Raw genomic sequence first — 20,338 nt, 5'->3', positions numbered from 1 at the left:
GAGTCTAATCTGTATTAAACAACTTACTGTCCATGCTTTCCTCTCTCTTCTTCAGCTCCTTGTATTTCAAATTTTTCTCCCCTACAAGAGACGTAACATTGATTTAACTCCAAAACATCAACGCTCCGAACTCTACATTGTGTTTTTATAGGTCTTTTTTTTTTAACTCAATCCTGTAGCAGGATTAGGTAGGCAAAACTTCGATTATCTAAAATGTGAATTCGGCATACTTAAGCACAAAAGGATTGGACTGTATGTTATTTACATGTCTCACTATAATCATTGTCAATCAACAGCATATTATACACATTTCAAAAAAAGGGAATCAGCATAACAATACATCATCAGTGTAATATTCAGGGTTTTTTAAAAATACATATAGTGGGATAGAGGTCACGTGCCTCATAATTTGACAATGCCCCAAATATTTTTTTAAAATTGTATTAGTTGGCAGATTTTTTTTTAACTAAGGGCCAATACATTTTAGAATATTAGTCTGTTTCACTTTCTAGTGTTGGAAAAATCACATTTGTGCAATTAGGCCACGTCGACTGACAAACTAAGTCATTCTGCACTTCTTTTTAAGATTTGGGAAGTGATGCCAGTTTCTCTGGCTTTCAGCAGTCAAGATTACTTTGTGATATGCTTTCTGGATATTAATAAGTTAGCAATCTTCAATAAAGTAAGATAAAACAAAAAACCCCACACCATCTATATTGTCACGCATTAGGATGGTTTTAAATAACTAACTCATGGTTCTACTTCATCCCTAATTTGGATTTCAACTGCATTAGTCACAGGCAAGAAAATGAATATCCAGTAGAAAGCATAGTATGTACATTTAGATTTTTACAGTGTAGCAATTTACTGGTGGTGGTTGGGAAAGCTATGTTAAGACAAGATTAAGCTGAGAATTTGAATGCATAAGTCAGGAAAAGTTCCCTTTCTGACAAATTTGTGTACATTAATTAAACTTTATTTTTTTTAAATATTTTAAACACGCTCTAGACTATATAAATGTTTATTCAGAGGGTCAAATTCATTGTGTATACCTCTTATTTAAATCATTTGGATCAGATTGTAACTTTCACTGTTTACCTGTGCAGGAGTGGAAGAAAGCACTCCTTGCATTCACTACTCATATTGCAAGTGGCCACACGGAGGGGGGGGGGGGGGGAAAGAAGAAGCAGCTTTTACAGGGCTGACTTCTCTTGCTCAAGTAGGCTGAGTAAACAAGCAATTAGTGGGGAGCTTTGGCTCCACACTCAGTGTCCCAACCACAATAGCTGTGCTGGCAATAATTCAAATAAATAATAACAACAACAGCAGAGTTTAGGGCTGATGCAGATTATTCACCCTGCTGGAGGAAGGGGAAACTGGAGATCAGATTGTGATTCTGAATCACAGTCTAGTTACTAGTCTGCTCTTAAAGTAGTCCAGCTATGTGCTTCCCTTCATTCAGGGCTTGTGGCAAGCCATAATTTAGTCCAATGTGAGCAGGGTTTAGGTACCACAATTCACTTCAGCATGGGAACAAAATGTAAAGAAAATTTGTTTAAAATACTGCTAAGATAAGATCGTTAGAATGTTTTGAACAGTGACAGTATCAGTACATATACCATGATGGCCTTACCTCAAGCTACCTTTGTACCTAAATACTGGGTTACAAGAAGTCTTCAGTTAAGGAGTCTCAGAACGGGGCAGACTCTTACTATATATGCTGCACAATTTCAAGAAGATGGGGCAAGTTCATCATGTTGTGGCAGCCTTAACTTAATAAGTGCCCAGTTTGAAAGTCAGTTTTATCACTAATTTCAACATATGTCGGCAAAGAATCCTGTGGCACCTTATAGACTAACAGACGTTTTGGAGCATGAGCTTTCGTGGGTGAATACCCACTTCCTCAGATGCATGCATCTGAGGAAGTGGGTATTCACCCACGAAAGCTCATGCTCCAAAACATCTGTTAGTCTATAAGGTGCCACAGGATTCTTTGCTGCTTTTACAGATCCAGACTAACACGGCTACCATCTGATACTTAACATATGTCGGAGCATTTAAAAAGCACAGAAGGAAAGGAAAAGCTGGATATAGATTTAACTGAGCAAGCACATTTTCCCCCAAGTCTTTTACATCTACATCCTCTCTGCTTCCCTTTTTATCTAGTGCATATAAACAATAAGCACAACCAGTGGCCTCTGAGGGACAGTGATTTTCCTTGAGTTTCCTTGCAGCTGTGGCCTTGTTTCTTGCTGACTCTCCCTTTCATGATACAGGGTAAATTAGCAACATGAAGTCCATTCCACTTGCAAGAAACTGTGCATCATTCTACATGGTTAGCATGTTAAGGCTCACTGTAAGCAATCTGAAAGAATTATAGCACTAGTTTTAAAATGTCCACAGAGTACAAAAGCAGCAAAGAGTCCTGTGGCACCTTATAGCCTAACAGACGTATTGGAGCATGAGCTTTCGTGGATGAATACCCACTTCCTCACGAAGTGGGTATTCACCCATGAAAGCTCATGCTCCAATACATCTGTTAGTCTATAAGGTGCCACAGGACTCTATGCTGCTTTTACAGATCCAGACTAAACATGGCTACCCCTCTGATACTTGACATAGTGTATAAATAAGTTCAGCTCAAAGGTTTGAATTATTTTACCAATAACGTACTTTAAACTTCATTTGCAGACTACATTCCAGAAATCTGATTTATTAGGAGCTTGTGACTGGTCACTTAAATGTCACTGCCAACTTACAAGTCATATATTGTAAGTGGACTTTTTCTTTTTTTAAACCTATATTATTTTGGATGATTAAAAGTAAAAATTTTAAAAATCCTAATTACTTGCTTCGCTGCTTGGACAATAAAAATCAATGAAGTCAGTTTTACCATTGTTTATAACAGTCACTTTTACTTTCATTTTTTAGCAGTGAAATATTTGGATTTCAAATGCTGCAAAGGAATTTTTAGTTGTATAAAATGAACTGTTTTCACTTGACATTTTCATTTTTTGAAATGTTGCTATTGAACTGAGGCTTTATAAAAAGCTTATTTATATAAAATTTAAATTTGGGGCCAAATATAAGTTAACATAGTCCCAGTTGCACTGATAGCTTGTGTACTGAGCTCCAAGAACAGAAGTACATTGAAAAAATTACATCCTAACCATTAATAATATTATTTGCCCTAATTTCTTCCTATTGTGTTTGAATCAGTTTGCTAAGTGCTCTAATTCACTACTGAGCAATTCTCCCACCCACCTCTGGACAGCACTGCTTTACTTTTCAAATCCATTGTAGGGCCCACTAAAAGCCTCTAATAAGAGGCTTTTACAAGAAGGACCTTGGCTCTCAACATTCACACAAGAAATGGGCAGGAGAAGTCAGCAGCAGTCCAGAGCACAATGAGAGGGAATGACTATTTCAGCTACTGTTTTGGAAATTTCTTTTTGTGCTATCCAGCTGCTGTTCCTGTTAGCAATGATTAGAATTTTGGCCCTGATTCACCAAAGAATTTAAGCACATGAGTAAATTCATGCGTATTCAGCAAAGCACATATGCATGTGCTTAACTTCAAGTGCTATCAGCCTCTAGTCTACCTTGTAAAAGTCTGGGTGATAAAAGTTTCAAATGACTATAACTTACAGACAAGGACCAGGTTAAATACAGATTGTGAGGACAAGTTATGTAATCACTACTTTCCCGGTCAAAAATATAGTAGTCATGCAGTGATGTTTTAAACAGATAAAAAGCTGAGGAGAGAAAAAATACGGTAAATAAATTTCAGGAGCAGATTCTCAGCTGGTGTAAACTGTTGTCGCTCCATGAAGCTATGACAATTTAGAGCAGGTGGGCTCTGTCCCCACAGTGCATGAACAAGTCAGTGCCCAATACACTTCTGATTTGACAGAGATTGCAGGAAACATTATCGGCTATCAGATAAAAATACAAGGTAGTCTCATTCAGCGTGTAAATACTTATCTTCTACTGACCATTCCGGGTATCAGGGTATCAGCAGTTCTACTAAATGTACTTCATTCACTTCTTTCAAAAAAAGGCCTTTACAAAAGATGATGGCAGCAGAGCAAGTGCAATAGGGGACCAGCAAGAAAAGGACTGGTTGCTATGCAGTTGTTGGTAAACTATAAACTAAGCAGCAATTCACTTCTTACCTTCTACACTCATCCAAGGATACAAAGATAACAGTGTTGGAAACCAAATGAAAAGAAAAATAAAAGCAAAATAGTAAAGCTCTTACTGCTATCTGGAAAAGGGAAATTAATAATAAATAAATGTTTTCAACAACAAGCTATTTCTCTGGGAAACAACGAAAATGTTACATTTCAGTAATAAGAAACAAAATGTCATCCAAGAGATGGAGAAGAGAAACAGCAAGTGTTATGCAATTGTTTAAGCTAGGCTCAATATCAGTATAATTATTGTCGTTTCGAAGAAACTAGAGGTCAGATTGTGTGCTGAGCCTCCTCTCAAGAGGAAAAAATACTCAGGAGAGTTAAAAATATTGTATTTATTTACACATACACACATATTTTAATTTAAAGGTCTCATAGGAAGCAAAATAACTTCTGTTACAGAGACTCCTGCAGTATTATCATAATAATGCAGCTCCCAGTCAAAGAAAGAGCCATCAGAATTAGAACAAGCCTTTATCTGGGCTGAGTTTCCAGGGTGAACAGAATTTTGCCAGGGCTGGTATGGGCATCTCCCCGAACTAAGCTTCCCCAGATGGACTAAGCTACACAAGCCTTGATTAGACTCCCTGGCTAAACTGAATCTCTCATAATTGGAACAGCCTCTGCCTAAGCCAGGCTGTCAAGCCAATTTCAGTCCTACACTAAGTCTTCCAAAGCTAGAGTAGGGCTCTTTCTAAGCCAGGCTAGAAAGACCCTTTTAAAGCTGGGGTGAGCTTAGTAACTCATTAAGCCCACTACCACTAAGTGCCAGTCAATAAGCAATCACTCAGAGATGGACCACCCTATCACAGCTGATTCAGAGATGGACCACTGTTAGCTCAAAGTCAAACTATCTCCAGCTGCTATGGAACAGGGAATGAGCTACTGTGTAGACTGTGAGGGACAGAAAATGTATGATCCGACATACTTGATCAAAGCATTGGTCAATCAAGTTGTTATTCTGCTCCTTGGCCAGGGCTGAAACATCTGACACTTCAAAGGAAGAATTTAGTTCCATTTTCATGTTTCACATTATACATTGTTCATTGCAAGCAATAAACATTCCAAAATCCAAACTAACTGACAATATTTCAGAGATCAAAGACTACAAAAAATACAGTATTTTGCTTTTCTGGTAATATACAACTTTTACAGTGGTGCCAATAATAAAGGCCTGTTTTTCTCAAGAAGCCATGCAGAAATGATAGGGGCAACACAGAAGAAACAGACTGGTGCACTAAGTGCTACTTTTATACAGTTATTTAACTGACCAGAACCACACTTCTGGCCTCAAGCCAAATTAAGGAACTCACTATTTTGGATATCTACAAACTGAAGTTTGTGCCCTTCCAGATCAGGCTACACAAAAGATAGTTGCAGATGCAAATCAGAGTTTTAGGACATCCCAAATTGCAAACTGCAAAACCACGCAAACCACATGCAAACTTAAAGGCAACTTTTGTAAATTTGGTTCTTTAGATTCTATTTTCAATTTGGTGCTAGTACCTTGGTGCTCCTCCAGATCCATGTCAAGTCGTCGAATGACATCATTAAAATGGTTGATTTTTTCTTTTATTTCTGTCAGCCTAATAATAAATAATAAAATTTGCAGCTATTAAATGATTAGCTTTTAAGAGGCACTATGAAGAGAAGGATCAGAATAAAAATAGTAAACAGAATGTATTACTAATACAAATAATAATAGAATAGTAAGGTTATTGTCATTATAACAAGCATTTGGATGGCACCCCTCACCATGGTCTCTCAATGTACTAAACACATTGTTTCTGCCTGGTTTTGGACTAAAACCCTTTTGTCTTTGTGAAACAAACATAATCACTACAATGATTCAGTTCTTGTTCAGTTTTGTGTTACTATATGGGTCCCTCTGTTGGTTGTTACACAACTTTACAGAGAGACAAGAAAAGGCATAACGCAGCAGGAAATAGTGATTTTTATTTAAATAAAATTCTCTGTATAACAATATTAATTAAGAAATGTAAAACACTGTAGACTATAATCCAATGGATTACATAATTACATTACATTCAGAAATTCTTCTGTAAATCTTCAGCTATAATTCTTTATCAATTATCATTTTTCTTAGTTACCAAGAATTCTATTTAAGCAACTTATTAGCCAATCAAATGTTGGTTACCCAGTTTAAAAAGAAATCCACAAAATGCCCGTGACTCTGAATATTTAAATAAGATTGTATGCTATAATTTCTAGGAGGTTTAAAGAGAAAAGGATTACTAACCTCTCATAACTGTTGTTCTTTGAGATGTCTTGCACATGTCCTTTCCCTTTCCACTCTCAGTGTGTGCATACCCCATGCAGAGTCGCCAGAAACTTTTTCCCGCAGTGGTATCTGCCAAAATGGCTTGAGCACCCTCTGCTGATGGGCGCAGCTGACCCTGAGCCCCTCAGTTCCTTCCATCCAGAAACTCCAATGCAGAGTAGTAGAAGGGTGGGTCGTAGAAAGGACATGGGCAACACATCTTGAAGAACAATAGTTATGAAAGGTTAGTAACCATTTTTTCTTCTTCAAGTGATTGCACATGTGCATTCCGCTGTTGGCGATTCCCAAGCAGTTAAGTAGGCAGACGGATCAGAATTTATGTATGCACAGACAATATAAAGCGACCAAATTTGGCATCATCTTTTGAATACTGAGTGATGGTAGAGAAGGGGAGAAGAAAGTGTGTATCAGTGACCAGATTGGTGCTATCCAAATGTCCAAAATAGGCATATGCAACAGGAATGTTGTTGAGGATATTTGCAATCTTGTAGAGTGGGTAGTCAGCTTGTCTGGAGGAGAGATGCCTGCCAGATCATAACACGGGCAGATACAAGAAGTTATTCAAGATCAAATTCTCTAAGCGGAGATCGAAAGACCTTTCATTCTGCCTGCTATGGCAATGAACAGTTAGGTGGATTACCAGAATGGTTTGGTCCTGTCTATGTAGAATGACAGTGCTTGTCTAATGTGTGTAGTCTGGTGCTGCAGCGCCTCCTAGCAGGGAAAGAAGCAGAACTCCTTTTTGCATGTGGTTCGCTCTAAAATGCAGGCAAGTAAATTGACTGATATGAAAATTTGAAACTACTTTAGACAAAAACCTCAGATGAGGGCGTAAGTACACCTTATCTTTAAAGAAGACTGTGTATGGTGGTTTGGATGTGAGGGTGCGCAGACTGGAGACCCACCTGGCAGAAGTGATAGCAATTAGGAAGATCACCTTCCAGGAAAGGTGTAGTATAAGCAGCACGTATAACCTCTAAGAAGAGGCTCAAATGGCGGTCTCATAAATTTAGCCAAAACTAAGTTCACTTCCCAAGAGGAAATGGGCTCCCTTAGTTGAGAGTACAATCTTTCCAAGCCTTTAAGGAATCTAATTGTCATGTCATTAGAAAAAACAGAACAGTTATCCATGTGAGGGTGGGAAGCAGATATTGCTGCCAGGTGAACAGAGGAAACTGCTAAGTCTTGCTGTTTCAGGTGCAGGAGACAGGCAAGTATTTGGTGGACGGATGAATGAATCGATGAAACTCTGGTTTGACAAACCCAGATAGAGAAACACTTCCATTTTGACAGACAAGTGGCTCTGGTGGAGGGCTTTCTGCTACCTGGTGAACTCGCTGCGAGCAAGCCTGCTCTTTGGGATTTAACCATGGAGCTTTTAAAAAAAAAGAGTTCACGGGTTTGGGAGAAGCAGCCAACTGTGGTCCTGAGACACCAGATCTGGTGCAATGGGAGCAAGATTGGAGTTCCCGCTTGTAAGCCGGCGGTGTCGGGGCTCATCCCTCTCAGGCGCGGCGGGGAGCCAGGGCGCCTCCTTACACACAGCAGTCCAGGTAGGCCTAACCCCTCAACAGGCGTTGAGGGAATAAAGGGTCTTCAAACAGAGTATATCAGCCCAGGCCCTTGGACAGGGCGGGGCAGTAGCAGTTCAGGCTCAGGCCTTCAGCAGGCTGAGCAAACACAGTATATCAGCCCAGGCCCTTGGACAGGGCAGGGCATTAGCAGTTCAGGCTGAGGCCTTCAGCAGGCTGAGCAAACAAAGTATATCATACGTCTACACAGAAGACCTCCTCAGGCCAGGGAGAGGGGAAGTCTGCCACCCTTGGGATGGTGGCAGAGGGAACGCAGGCCCTCCCACTCCACTGCGTTGCAGCCCGGGGCCCTAGCAGCGGCAAAGGCACACTGCTGTCAGTGGGGATCCTGGTCGAAACACACTGACATGGGTTCAGGCTCTTCAGGAGCCAAACCAGGGTCGACTACCCCCAGACCACTTCCGACCTCCCCCTCTCTGGGTACCTGTCTCTCGCCAGCTTCGTCTGGGGGTCCCAGACCATGGGCTCCTCCGGGTACCGGTTGTAGGGAGGCTCAGGCAGCTCCTCAGGATACCGGGCACAAGGCAGGTCAGGCCGATGTTCCTCCAGGTACCGGGTATGAGGCAAGTCCGGCCAGTGTTCCTCCGGGTAGTGAGCGCGGGGCAGGTCAGGCCAGCGCTCCTCCGGATACCGAGCACAAGGCAAGTCAGGCCAGCGTTCCTCCGGGTAGTGAGCACAGGGTAGGCTGGGCCTGGCGGGAGCTCGGGCTCCAGCGTCTGTCCTCTCCGGCAACCAGCCGCCAACTGAGCGCTTGGGCCGGGCTTTTATACTTCCTGTCCTGCCCCTTGACTTCCAGGGGGCAGGGACAGGCGCGGTGGCTCCGCCCACTGAGGCACCTGCTCTGGCTCGTCCCTCTCAGGCGCGGCGGGGAGCCAGGGCGCCACCTTACACCGCTGAACGGTCCAGTAGAGTGGAAAGCCAGGGTTGGTGAGGCTATGCTGGGGCTAGTAATATAATCCATGTGTGACTCTGCTTGCTCTTTAGTGGCACTCTGTGTAGGAGTAGGATTGGAGGAAAAGCATAAGAAAGCTTTCGCATCCAGGGTAGCAGGAAAGTGTCTGTAATGGAACCTGGACTGTGGCTTTGTAGGGTGCAGAATCGGTGACATTTTCTGCTGTTTGCAAATAGGTCTATTTGGGGAGTCCCCTACTTGTGGAAAGTGCCTCTGGCTACATCGAGTGAAGAGACCATTCATGGTGACTGGAGAAAGACTTGCTCAGGAGATCTTTTCGCTTATTCTACACCCCTGGAAGACAAGTGGCCTTGAAGTTGATTGGATGGGCTATGCAAAATACCAACAGGTGAACTGTTTCCTGACATAGGAGGGACGACTGAGCTCCTCCTTATCTGTTCAGGTAAAACATTGCTGCAATGTTGTTCAGAAGGACAAGCAGGTTTCTTCCCCTGATATGAGGTAGGAAAGCCTGACAGGCAAGACGAATTGCCCTGTTCTCACTGACATTTATATGAAGAGCCAGCTCTGTCAAGGACCAAAGACTGTGAATTCAGAGCTCCAGGTAAGCTCTCCATCCTAGAGCCATCTGAGTCCTGAGACCAGAGTCGTTGATGGTTGAGGGCGCAGGAGGCACCCATACAAAAGTTGATATGATTCAATCACTAATTCAGCAAAATTAGAACCTGCGAAGGTACCAGAAAGACACAGAAGCAGGAGGGCTGGGGTTCTGCTCCTTTTCCCACTGGGAAAGGAAGCAGAATGCTGACAGCTCCACCGGCGCTGTACCACCCCCAACCCTGTCCCCCAGCTCAGTCTCCAGCAGGGCTGCTGCTGTAGTACAAAGAAGGATGGAGACACAGCTCCATGCCTGGAAGGGCAGGGGGTGGGGCTGGGAGTTCTGCTTCTTTCCCTGCTAGGAGGCGCAGCAGCACCAGAACACTGGCAGCTCCTCCGGTGGCTGAACCGCCAGCCCCTAGCCTCGCCCATGCCAGCCCTGTCTCCAGCGCATCAGGAGGAGGATAGAGCCGCCTGCCCTGGGAAACATGGGATGGATGTGGGGAGGGGACGCGGAGAGCGTGGGGACCCCGGGGGGTGGTGGGGGGGTCACATGGAGGGTCACATGTCTCCCTTAGCTAGTGGGGGCCCCCCCCGTACTGGTAAGACATGGATTTTACTTGCACCACTGGATATAACCTAAGTTTGGGACTGGCCCTTAATTAGCCAGTCATCCAGGTAAGGGTAGACCTGCACTTCTAATCTTTTGAGGAACGCTGCTACCACAGCCAGACATTTTGTGAACATCCAAGGAACTGCAGATAGAAGCACCATGAACTGGTAATATGAGTACTCCACTATGAGTTTGAGGAACTTTCTGTGCCCTTGGTATATCGACACATGAAAGTAGGCATCTCGTAAATCGAGGGTGGCATATCAGTCTCTTGGATCCAGAGAGGAAATAATGGATGCCAAGGTGAGCATGCAAAACGTAATCTTCTTGAGATAGCTGTTGAGCTGATGCAGGCCTAAAATAGGCCTGAGATCTCCCCTGGCTTTTGGGATTAGAAAATAACGGTAGTAGAAATCTTTCCTTCTTAAATTCTGTGAAACTTCCTTTATGGCTCCTACCTGAAGAAGATATTGAACCTCCTGGACCAGAAGTTCTTTGTGAGAGGTGCCCCTGCAGAGGGATGGAGAGTGAAGGTGGGAAGGAAATACATTGGAAGGTATATCTCACCTCTACAGTGCTCAACACCCACAGGTCATAGTGCTATGAGATGGGCAAGGCAGTTTGCAAACAAATGAAAAATTTGGTCTGGCATCCTGGAATTGTCCTCAAGCTTCCCATCAAAATGCCTGCTTAGAACTCCCTGGATGTCTAGGTGGGGCAGGCACTGAAGTGGAGGTAGAAAGAGGAGGTGGTCTACACCTATAGCCTCTAGTCTTCGTTCTTCACAGCTCCTGTTGGACAGCTGACGCAGAATATTGGAGGGGCTACTGAGGTATGAAGTGCTTCCTGAAAAGGGCTAGGGTGTACAACCCCAGGGACTTAAATGTTGCCCTCAAGTCTTCTAACCCACGGGCTTAGTGTGTCTGCTCCTAAAAGAGCAAGAATCCTTCAAAGGGCAGTTCCTGAACAATCTGTTAGACCTTCTGCTGGAGCCCAGAGAACTACAATAAGGAGCTCCTACGCATGTTTGCAGCTGCCAGGGACCTCCTGACCCTGTTGGTGCCAGTATCGCCGGCACTACAAGATTCGATGCTGTTGGTGCCAGCAGACACGGTGCCATCTTCTGTGGTACCAAAGCAGAGAAGCCTACAAGTCCACTCAGTCCTGCTTCTTGTTCAGCCAATCACTAAGACAGACAAGTGTGTTTACATTTGCAAGTGATAATGCTGCCCACTTCTTATTTACAACATCACCTGAAAGTGAGAACAGACATTCACATGGCCCTTTTATAGTCGGCATTGCAAGGTATTTACATGCCAGATATGCTAAACATTCATATGCCCCTTCATGCTTCGGCCACCATTCCAGAGGACATGCTTCCATGCTGATGACGCTTCTTAAAAAAATAATGCGCTAATTAAATTTGTGACCGAACTCCTTGGGGAAGAACACTATGTCCTCTGCTGTTTCACCTGCATTCTGCCACATATTTCATGTTATAACAGTCTCAGGTGAGACTGCTGATAACCCAGCACATGTTAAGCACTGGAATAAATTGCCTAGGGAGCTTGTGGAATCTCCATCATTGGAGATTTTTAAGAGCAGGTTGGACAAACACTTGTCAGGGATGGTCTAGATAATACTTAGTCCTGCCTTGAGTGCAGGGGACTGGACTAGATGACCTCTCGAGGTCCCTTCCAGTTCTATGATTCTATGTTATTCATTTTAAGAATACTTTCACTGCAGATTTCACAAAATGCAAAGAAGGTACCAATGTGAGATTTCTAAAGATAGCTACAGCATTCAACCCAAGGTTTAAGAATCTGAAGTGCCTTCCAAAATCTGAGAGGGATGAGGTGTGGAGCATGCTGTCAGAAGTCTTAGAAGAGCAACACTCTGACGCGGACACTACAGAACCTGAACCACCAAAAAAGAAAAGCAACCTTCTGCTGGTAGCATCTGACTCAGATAATGAAAATGAATATGCGTCGGTCCGCACTGCTGCGGATTGTTATCGAGCAGAACCCATCATCAGCATGGACACATGTCCTCTGGAATAGTGGATGAGGCATGAAGGGACATATGAATCTTTAGCACATCTGGCATGTAAATATCTTGTGATACTACTATAGCAGTGCCATGTGAACGCCTGTTCTCACTTTCAGGTGACATTATTTCAGCATTAACTCTGCAAATGTAAACAAACTTGTTTGTCTGAGCAATTGGCTGAACAAGAAGTAGGATTTGTAGGCTCTAAAATTTTACATTGTTTTATTTTTGAATGTAGGTTTTTTTGTATGTAATTCTACATTTGTAAGTTCAACTTTCATGATAAAGAGATTGCACTACAGTACTTGTATTAGGTGAATTGAAAAATACCATTTCTTTTGGTTTTTTACAGTGCAAATACTTGTAATCAAAAATAAACATAAAGTGAGCACTGTACACTTGGTATTCTGTGTTGTAATTGAAATCAATATATTTGAAAATGTAGAAAACAGCCAAAAATATTTAAATAAATGGTATTCTATTATTGTTTAACCATGCGATTAATCGCACTATTAATCGCGATTAATTTTTTTAATCGCTTGACAGCCCTACTTTAAATAGTTTACCTACTGCGTAAATATGGATTAGACAATATTTAACTTGCGTTGTAGGGCTTAATTGTATCAATAAATACTTGTATTCAAACAAGTTATGATATCAGTTTTAAATTACAGAAGCAAGCATATAAATTATTTTTTTATGTCTCATGGACCTTTGATTTATACAGCACATATCAACACAACAGCAAGCCAGTCAAATATTTTAAACTTTGGAAAAACGTTTAAAAAATAATTTAAAACAATTTTTAAAAAGGTCTCCAGGTTGAGACTGCTAGCTAAACTTAAACTCAGAGACGTTTTTTAAAAACAGCCGAGTTTCTAAAGTAAACACCAAAAGATCCTCATAGACTCTAGGACTGGAAGGGACCTCGAGAGGTCATCAAGTCCAGTCCCCTGCCCTCATGGCAGGATCAAATACTGTCTAGACCATCCCTGATAGACATTTATCTAACCTACTCTTAAATATCTCCAGAGATGAGATTCCACAGCCTCCCTAGGCAATTTATTCCAGTGTTTAACTACCCTGACAGTTAGGAACTTTTTCCTAGGGCTTGTCTACATCAGAAAGTTGCAGCGCTGGTGAGGGAGTTACAGCGCTGCAACTTTGAAGGTGTACACATCTGCAGGGCACCACCAGCGCTGCAACTCCCTGTTTGCAGCGCTGGCCGTACTCCCGTTTTGTCTCGGGTGTAGAGGATCCAGCGCTGGTGATCCAGCGCTGGTAATCCAATGTAGACACTTACCAGCGCTTTTCTTGACCTCCGTGGAAGGAGGAAGCCTCTGGTAATCAAGCTGGTCTCCTTTCCCGGTTTGCTCTCTCGTTCCCGGAGCCCAGAGCAAGCAGGTCTCCTTCCCTGCGGTTTGCTGGGTGGCTCCGGGAACGCGAGAGCAAACCGCGGCGAAGCGGGTCTCCTTTCCCGGTTTGCTCTCTCGTTCCCGGAGCCCAGAGCAAGCAGGTCTCCTTCCCTGCGGTTTGCTGGGTGGCTCCGGGAACGCGAGAGCAAACCGCGGCGAAGCGGGTCTCCTTTCCCGGTTTGCTCTCTCGTTCCCGGAGCCCAGAGCAAGCAGGTCTCCTTCCCTGCGGTTTGCTGGGTGGCTCCGGGAACGCGAGAGCAAACCGCGGCGAAGCGGGTCTCCTTTCCCGGTTTGCTCTCTCGTTCCCGGAGCCCAGAGCAAGCAGATCTCCTTCCCTGCGGTTTGCTGGGTGGCTCCGGGAACGAGAGAGCAAACCGCGGCGAAGCGGGTCTCCTTTCCCGGTTTGCTCTCTCGTTCCCGGAGCCCAGAGCAAGCAGGTCTCCTTCCCTGCGGTTTGCTGGGTGGCTCCGGGAACGCGAGAGCAAACCGCGGCGAAGCGGGTCTCCTTTCCCGGTTTGCTCTCTCGTTCCCGGAGCCCAGAGCAAGCAGGTCTCCTTCCCTGCGGTTTGCTGGGTGGCTCCGGGAACGCGAGAGCAAACCGCGGCGAAGCGGGTCTCCTTTCCCGGTTTGCTCTCTCGTTCCCGGAGCCCAGAGCAAGCAGGTCTCCTTCCCTGCGGTTTGCTGGGTGGCTCCGGGAACGCGAGAGCAAACCGCGGCGAAGCGGGTCTCCTTTCCCGGTTTGCTCTCTCGTTCCCGGAGCCCAGAGCAAGCAGATCTCCTTCCCTGCGGTTTGCTGGGTGGCTCCGGGAACGCGAGAGCAAACCGCGGCGAAGCGGGTCTCCTTTCCCGGTTTGCTCTCTCGTTCCCGGCGCCCAGAGCAAGCAGGTCTCCTTCCCTGCGGTTTGCTGGGTGGCTCCGGGAACGCGAGAGCAAACCGCGGCGAAGCGGGTCTCCTTTCCCGGTTTGCTCTCTCGTTCCCGGAGCCCAGAGCAAGCAGGTCTCCTTCCCTGCGGTTTGCTGGGTGGCTCCGGGAACGAGAGAGCAAACCGCGGCGAAGCGGGTCTCCTTTCCCGGTTTGCTCTCGCGTTCCCGGAACCCCCCTTGAAGCCGCCCAACAGCGCTGCAGTGTGGCCACATCTAACACCACTTGCAGCGCTGGTTGCTGTAAGTGTGGCCACTCTGCAGCGCTGGCCCTATACAGCTGTACTAATACAGCTGTAACAACCAGCGCTGCAAAACTTTAGATGTAGACATGGCCCTAATGTCCAACCTAAATCTCCCTTGCTGCAGTTTAAATCCATTGCTTCCTGTTCTATCATTGGAGGCTAAGGTGAACAAGTTTTCTCCCTCCTCCTGATGACACCCTTTTAGATATCTGAAAACTGCTATCATGTCCCCTCTCAGTCTTCTCTTTTCCAAACTAAATAAGCCCAATTCTTTCAGCCTTCCTTCATAGGTCATGTTCTCAAGACCTTTAATCATTCTTGTTGCTCTTCTCTGAACCCTCTCCAATTTCTCCACATCTTTCTTGAAATGCGGTGCCCAGAACTGGACACAATACTCCAGTTGAGGCCTAACCAGCGCAGAGTAGAGCGGAAGAATGACTTCTCGTGTCTTGTTTACAACACACTTGTTAATGCATCCCAGAATCACGTTTGCTTTTTTGCAACAGTATCACACTGTTGACGCATATTTAGCTTGTGGTCCACTATGATCCCTAGATCTCTTTCTGCCATACTCCTTCCTAGACAGTCTCTTCCCATTCTGTATGTGTGAAACTGATTGTTCCTTCCTAAGCGGAGCACTTTGCATTTGTCTTTGTTGAACTTCATCCAGTTTACCTCAGACCATTTCTCCAATTTGTCCAGATCATTTTGAATTTTGACCCTGTCCTCCAAAGCAGTTGCAATCCCTCCCAGTTTGGTATCGTCTGCAAACTTAATAAGCATACTTTCTATGCCAACATCTGAGTCGTTGATGAAGATATTGAACAGAGCCGGTCCCAAAACAGACCTCCTCAAATACAGTAGCTTTAGAGAGTATAAGCATAATACATATAGAATACTTTAGCAACTTAATTGACTTAAATTTTACTGTAGATTATTAACAACAGCTACAAGCAACACTTATCTATCATTTATAAATGTTAACTAATTCTCATGGCAGGATAACAAACAGGATAAATGACTTGCTCAACTTCACAGAGGAAGTTTGTGTGAGAATGAAAAGTAAAGCTTGGCTCCTAATCTTACGCTCAGACACTTATCTTATAATGTGCGGACCCACTGGCAGGAGCGGGGCTTATAAGAGCAATATAACAAGTACTCACTGTCTTTCCATACTTGCTATTTCCTGGTTATCTTCTTTAACCTATAAAAAATGAATAACAAACGTTTCAACACGGGGAATAAATTCAAAGGCAAAAAAGAGAGAAACAATCTAAAAGATGCACAAAACCAAATGATTAACTCAGTTATGTTAGGAATGAAGGCTCAGCCTGCCAAAGATCTGCTTGGAAATCATTTTTCTACAATGGTTGCTCTGCTGAATTATCATTAGTGGTGTCATCATTTCAGCCACCTCCCAGTGCTTCTCTTCTTTCCCAATACGTATTTTAAACTTTAATGCTCTGCAACACTTACTCGCATGAATACTTCTTATGCATGCAAACAGCTTCATTTAAATTAATCAGACTATTTATGTTAGTAGGAATTACTCAGATCAGAAAAGGTTGCAAGACCGGGTCCTTAATGAATAAGACAGCTCATCTTTCCCAAACTTTTTAGTCTTGAGTTAGAAAGATATTAAAGAAAATGAATCCAATTTCCCCGCCCCCGAGTGCTCCCTTTCCATCCTGACCTGCCCTCTAAACTGGTGTGAAAGTGGCTAGAACACCAGCTGCTCTGACAGTTTTACATTAGCTGAGAGCTCCACCCCACCAGATAATTCTTAATCCAGGTTCCAGCCCCTTTGTGTTGCTCAAAGAGCAAAAAGGGCCAGAATCAAGGAAGAGAATCCAGCCCAGTATTTTAACATTTTCATTCTTTAAAATACATTGATTTTAAAAAGCCTTCTAAACAAAAGATATAATAATCATTTTGTTTTCCTGCCTGTTTCAGTAATCTCTCTCTTTCTTCCTGTGGAGATCCCATACTCTTGTCCTCAGCAATCATTTGATCCCGATGTTCCTCGAGCCCATGAAGTTTTTCATACAGCTGCACTGCCTCTTGTTTTACCTGGGAATGTGCTATTTCCTGAGTACAACAAAAAAAACAAACAAACACTTACTGGTTAGACACATTTCCAGTAGGTAAGAAATTGTTGCAGTGCTTGTATTTTTATTCAGCAAAGTTCACACAGTTAATGAAACAAGTTTATTTGGCAACTGTAAAGTGAAGTCCATACAAAGGACCACCCATATAATCTAGCTGTCTAGGATCTTGCCCTTAAGCACAGTTTCTGAGCATCTCAGTGCTATCTGGGTTCTCAGTGCTATCTGGCTATGTCTTGCTATGAGGGTCTACCTTAATGGAGCTTCAAATTTACCAAGTACATTTCTGCTCCTTCTTTGCTGGAAGATAATCTCTGTTAAGGAACTTTTATGGGGGAAGGGGCAGAAAGGCCTTGCATAGTCAAGACATTTTCACTATAATATCAAGCCATGTGCACACATCAAAAGATTTAATATTTGAAGAGGTTGTCAAAATATCTGTGCCACTGACCTGTGAAAGTAAGAGAAGAGGAAATTACTTCACAGTAACTGTTGTTTTCTGAGGATATATACTACATCATATCCACACTTTTGGGTGGATATTCCTCTGTGAGACCAATGCAGGCAATCTTCAACTTCAGTGGATTAAACCTATTGGTTTGTGTGTGTAGCACAACCCCTTTTATGGTATTTAGGCCAGTTTTTTCAAAGTGGGAGGTGAAGTCACTCATGCACATATTAAAGAAGACTGAGTCATAGGAGAAATTGCAAACCTCTCAACTGTCTGGGGAGAAGAGTTTGTGAGTGATCTGATGTATATATTCAGAGAAAAATTAAAAGTAATTCTCTGATTTCTAATGTCACAAAAGAATACATCTGACACTGTTAAGGGTAACTGAAAAATAGAATTTAGAAAGGAAACTTCACTATAGCTATGTGAGTTTGCTATCCTGAATGTTAGAGTGTCTAGTGGTAAAATACGTTCTGTTTTCTTTCTGAGGAGCAAATCCAAGGCAGTGGAAAACATGGAGGAAAGCCATAGGCCTACTACACACTTAAGTGACAGCACAGTATATATTCAACATGGGAAAAATTTAGCTCACGCTAGAGAGTACAAGCAAGCCCCTGCAAGCTACGTAAGAGTTATGCTGCCTCTGCAGGGATTGGAGTGGGACAAATTACCATGCATGATGACCTTCAGTGGAGCACCAATACTAGATCAAAATAAGTGATTGTGAAGGGGACCACTGATTTGGGCTCATATATTGGGGTTTGGAAGGACTGCATCTGGTGTTCCAGCACATAGGCTAGAAAAGTGGCCACAGGAGGACAGTGTTACAATCCTGATCTTGCTTGTTGATGGAATTCTATTCTCCTGGATGTTTGTTTGGATCCACACAAAAAAATAATCACTCTATTAGCATAAAAAGAGAGTGCCTTTCTTAATACTTTCAAAAATGCTAGTTTACATCTGTGATATAATCACTGAGATATATTTCACATGTATGATATACTAGCTGTGAAATATAGTTATCGGATTATCTGACCCTAGCAAAAATAAGTTATAAATCATAATTGGTGTGGATTTGGTTTTGATAAAAATAAAATTATGCAAATTAATGGCCTGAGTCCGCACCACTATAATAGATGCGAGCTTTGCCCTTATCTTCAATGGGTGCAGGATCAAGCTGTTAAAAGAGTTACAGACAAAAATATACTGTGATTACTTTGTTGATGTAGGATTTTTTTTTCGCATTTACAAATATAAATAGATCAGTTATTTATCTTCATACATACAGCTCCAAGAGTGTCTTCCTTTATATTTAGTCCATCCAGCTCCTGCTGCTGAGCATCTAATTCCTAAAGAAAACAAGCATGAACAGTTTAGGTAACAATTACCACTGGAGGAGGATTTACTTCCCTATTCTACACATTTTATACCTGCAAATGCTGTAGAACATTTAGTTGTTTGTTAGGTATATATGTGAATAGGTTATGACCCCTTCCTCTAAACAGCTCCAGGCAGAGCTTCACTGACTTTCCAGTACTGCAGTCTTTGTGAATAAGCTTCATATCATTGTTACTTGTATTTTGGCTATACTTATGAACCATTGTCCCCTTTCATCAATTTTTTTTTGAAGGGAAAGTGTCCATTGAAAAAATAATATATATTTTAAAAACATTCTTATCTCTTTTGTTAAACTTTAGATAACTGAAACTGAAAGAATTTTAAAAATCTAAGTTTAATTTTTGCAGTCATTTTCTTTTATGTAAATATCAGGCATTTATTGTAGTGGATAAGGAATTAGAAATCTTGGGTTTTGCTCTCAGTTCTATCACTGACTTGCAATGTGATCTTGGGCAGGTCATTTAGGTCTGGATCCTGCATAGTTTATAATTGTTCTTAATTTTACTCATGTGTTTAAAGTTAAGCATCTAACTGTTTGCAGGATCAGAGCCTTAACCTCTTATTTCCCTCATCTATAAAATGAGATTAATGACGGAGGAGAATGAGGATGATTTATCCTTTGTAAACCACGTTAATATCTACAGGTGGAAAGTGCTAAGTATTATTTTGTTTCTAGTCAATTTCATTTTCTGATTTCAATTTTGTGCTATTGCATGACAATGTTGGGGATAATGCTACCTGAAAGTTTCCTTTTAAATTAATCAGATCTTAAATTCTTCAGTATTCCAAACTATACAGTGGAAATCATGGAGCTAATTTCACATACATCTTAAATAAACAATATGACAAAACCCACCTGCAACAGTTTTTCATTTGTAGCCTTCATCTCCATGTATTTAGCTTGATTTTCCTGAGACATATTTTTTATTATGTCATCAGCTACTTGTTTTTCACGCTCAATATCTTCTTCCACTGCTTGAATTAACTTTTCTTTGCTGTAATAACAGAGGAAAGTAAGAATATTTTTGTAACTTGTTCTAGATACTACTTATACTTTTTATTCATAAAACAAAGATGTTCATTCCATGCTTTGTACCCCCTGAAACAATCTAATTTCACACAAAAAATATACAACTAACTTCTTTCCCCAGAATAAAATAAATATGTTCCAGCCGATAAAAATAAGTGCATCATTACTGTAGATTTTTTGCTTGAAATACAGTATATATGATACACATGGTATAACACTGGACTTGATTATTCTGTCCTTACACAAGTTTAACGCACTGAAATCAATGTGAATTTTGAACATAAAACAACTTTAGGATCAAACCTATCATAAAGTAATTTTTTGAATGTTGACATATCATACAATGTTCCCCCTAAATAAAGAGGGATTATATGATAGATTTAAGCTACTACTAGAGATAGTTGCTTCAGTTACATCACCATTATATACAAATTAGCAAACTAAAAGATGAGGCTTGCAAACCACGAATTTTCATTTAAAAATGTGCACATCTGTAAAGATCTGAAGATTT

The 20,338-nt window shown here is 42.3% G+C and overlaps 1 protein-coding gene across 3 annotated transcripts in view; it reads right to left on the bottom strand.

Moving 5' to 3' along the window:
• The window catches only part of IFT74 (intraflagellar transport 74), a 70,764-nt gene that overhangs the window by 18,673 nt on the left and 31,753 nt on the right, over positions 1-20,338 (bottom strand). For all 3 annotated transcript variants that reach the window (XM_050943114.1, XM_050943113.1, XM_050943115.1), the window contains exons 9-14: positions 19,654-19,792; positions 18,686-18,748; positions 16,788-16,931; positions 16,007-16,047; positions 5,703-5,782; positions 28-81 (exon numbers count right to left, since the gene is read on the bottom strand). In XM_050943114.1, coding sequence (XP_050799071.1) covers positions 28-81; positions 5,703-5,782; positions 16,007-16,047; positions 16,788-16,931; positions 18,686-18,748; positions 19,654-19,792 — 521 coding nt within the window. The remainder of the gene's footprint in view (positions 1-27; positions 82-5,702; positions 5,783-16,006; positions 16,048-16,787; positions 16,932-18,685; positions 18,749-19,653; positions 19,793-20,338) is intronic.

Source organism: Gopherus flavomarginatus, chromosome 3 (assembly GCF_025201925.1).
Source record: "Gopherus flavomarginatus isolate rGopFla2 chromosome 3, rGopFla2.mat.asm, whole genome shotgun sequence".
Classification (NCBI taxonomy): domain Eukaryota; kingdom Metazoa; phylum Chordata; order Testudines; family Testudinidae; genus Gopherus; species Gopherus flavomarginatus.
This window is presented reverse-complemented; position numbering and strand designations above follow the sequence as displayed.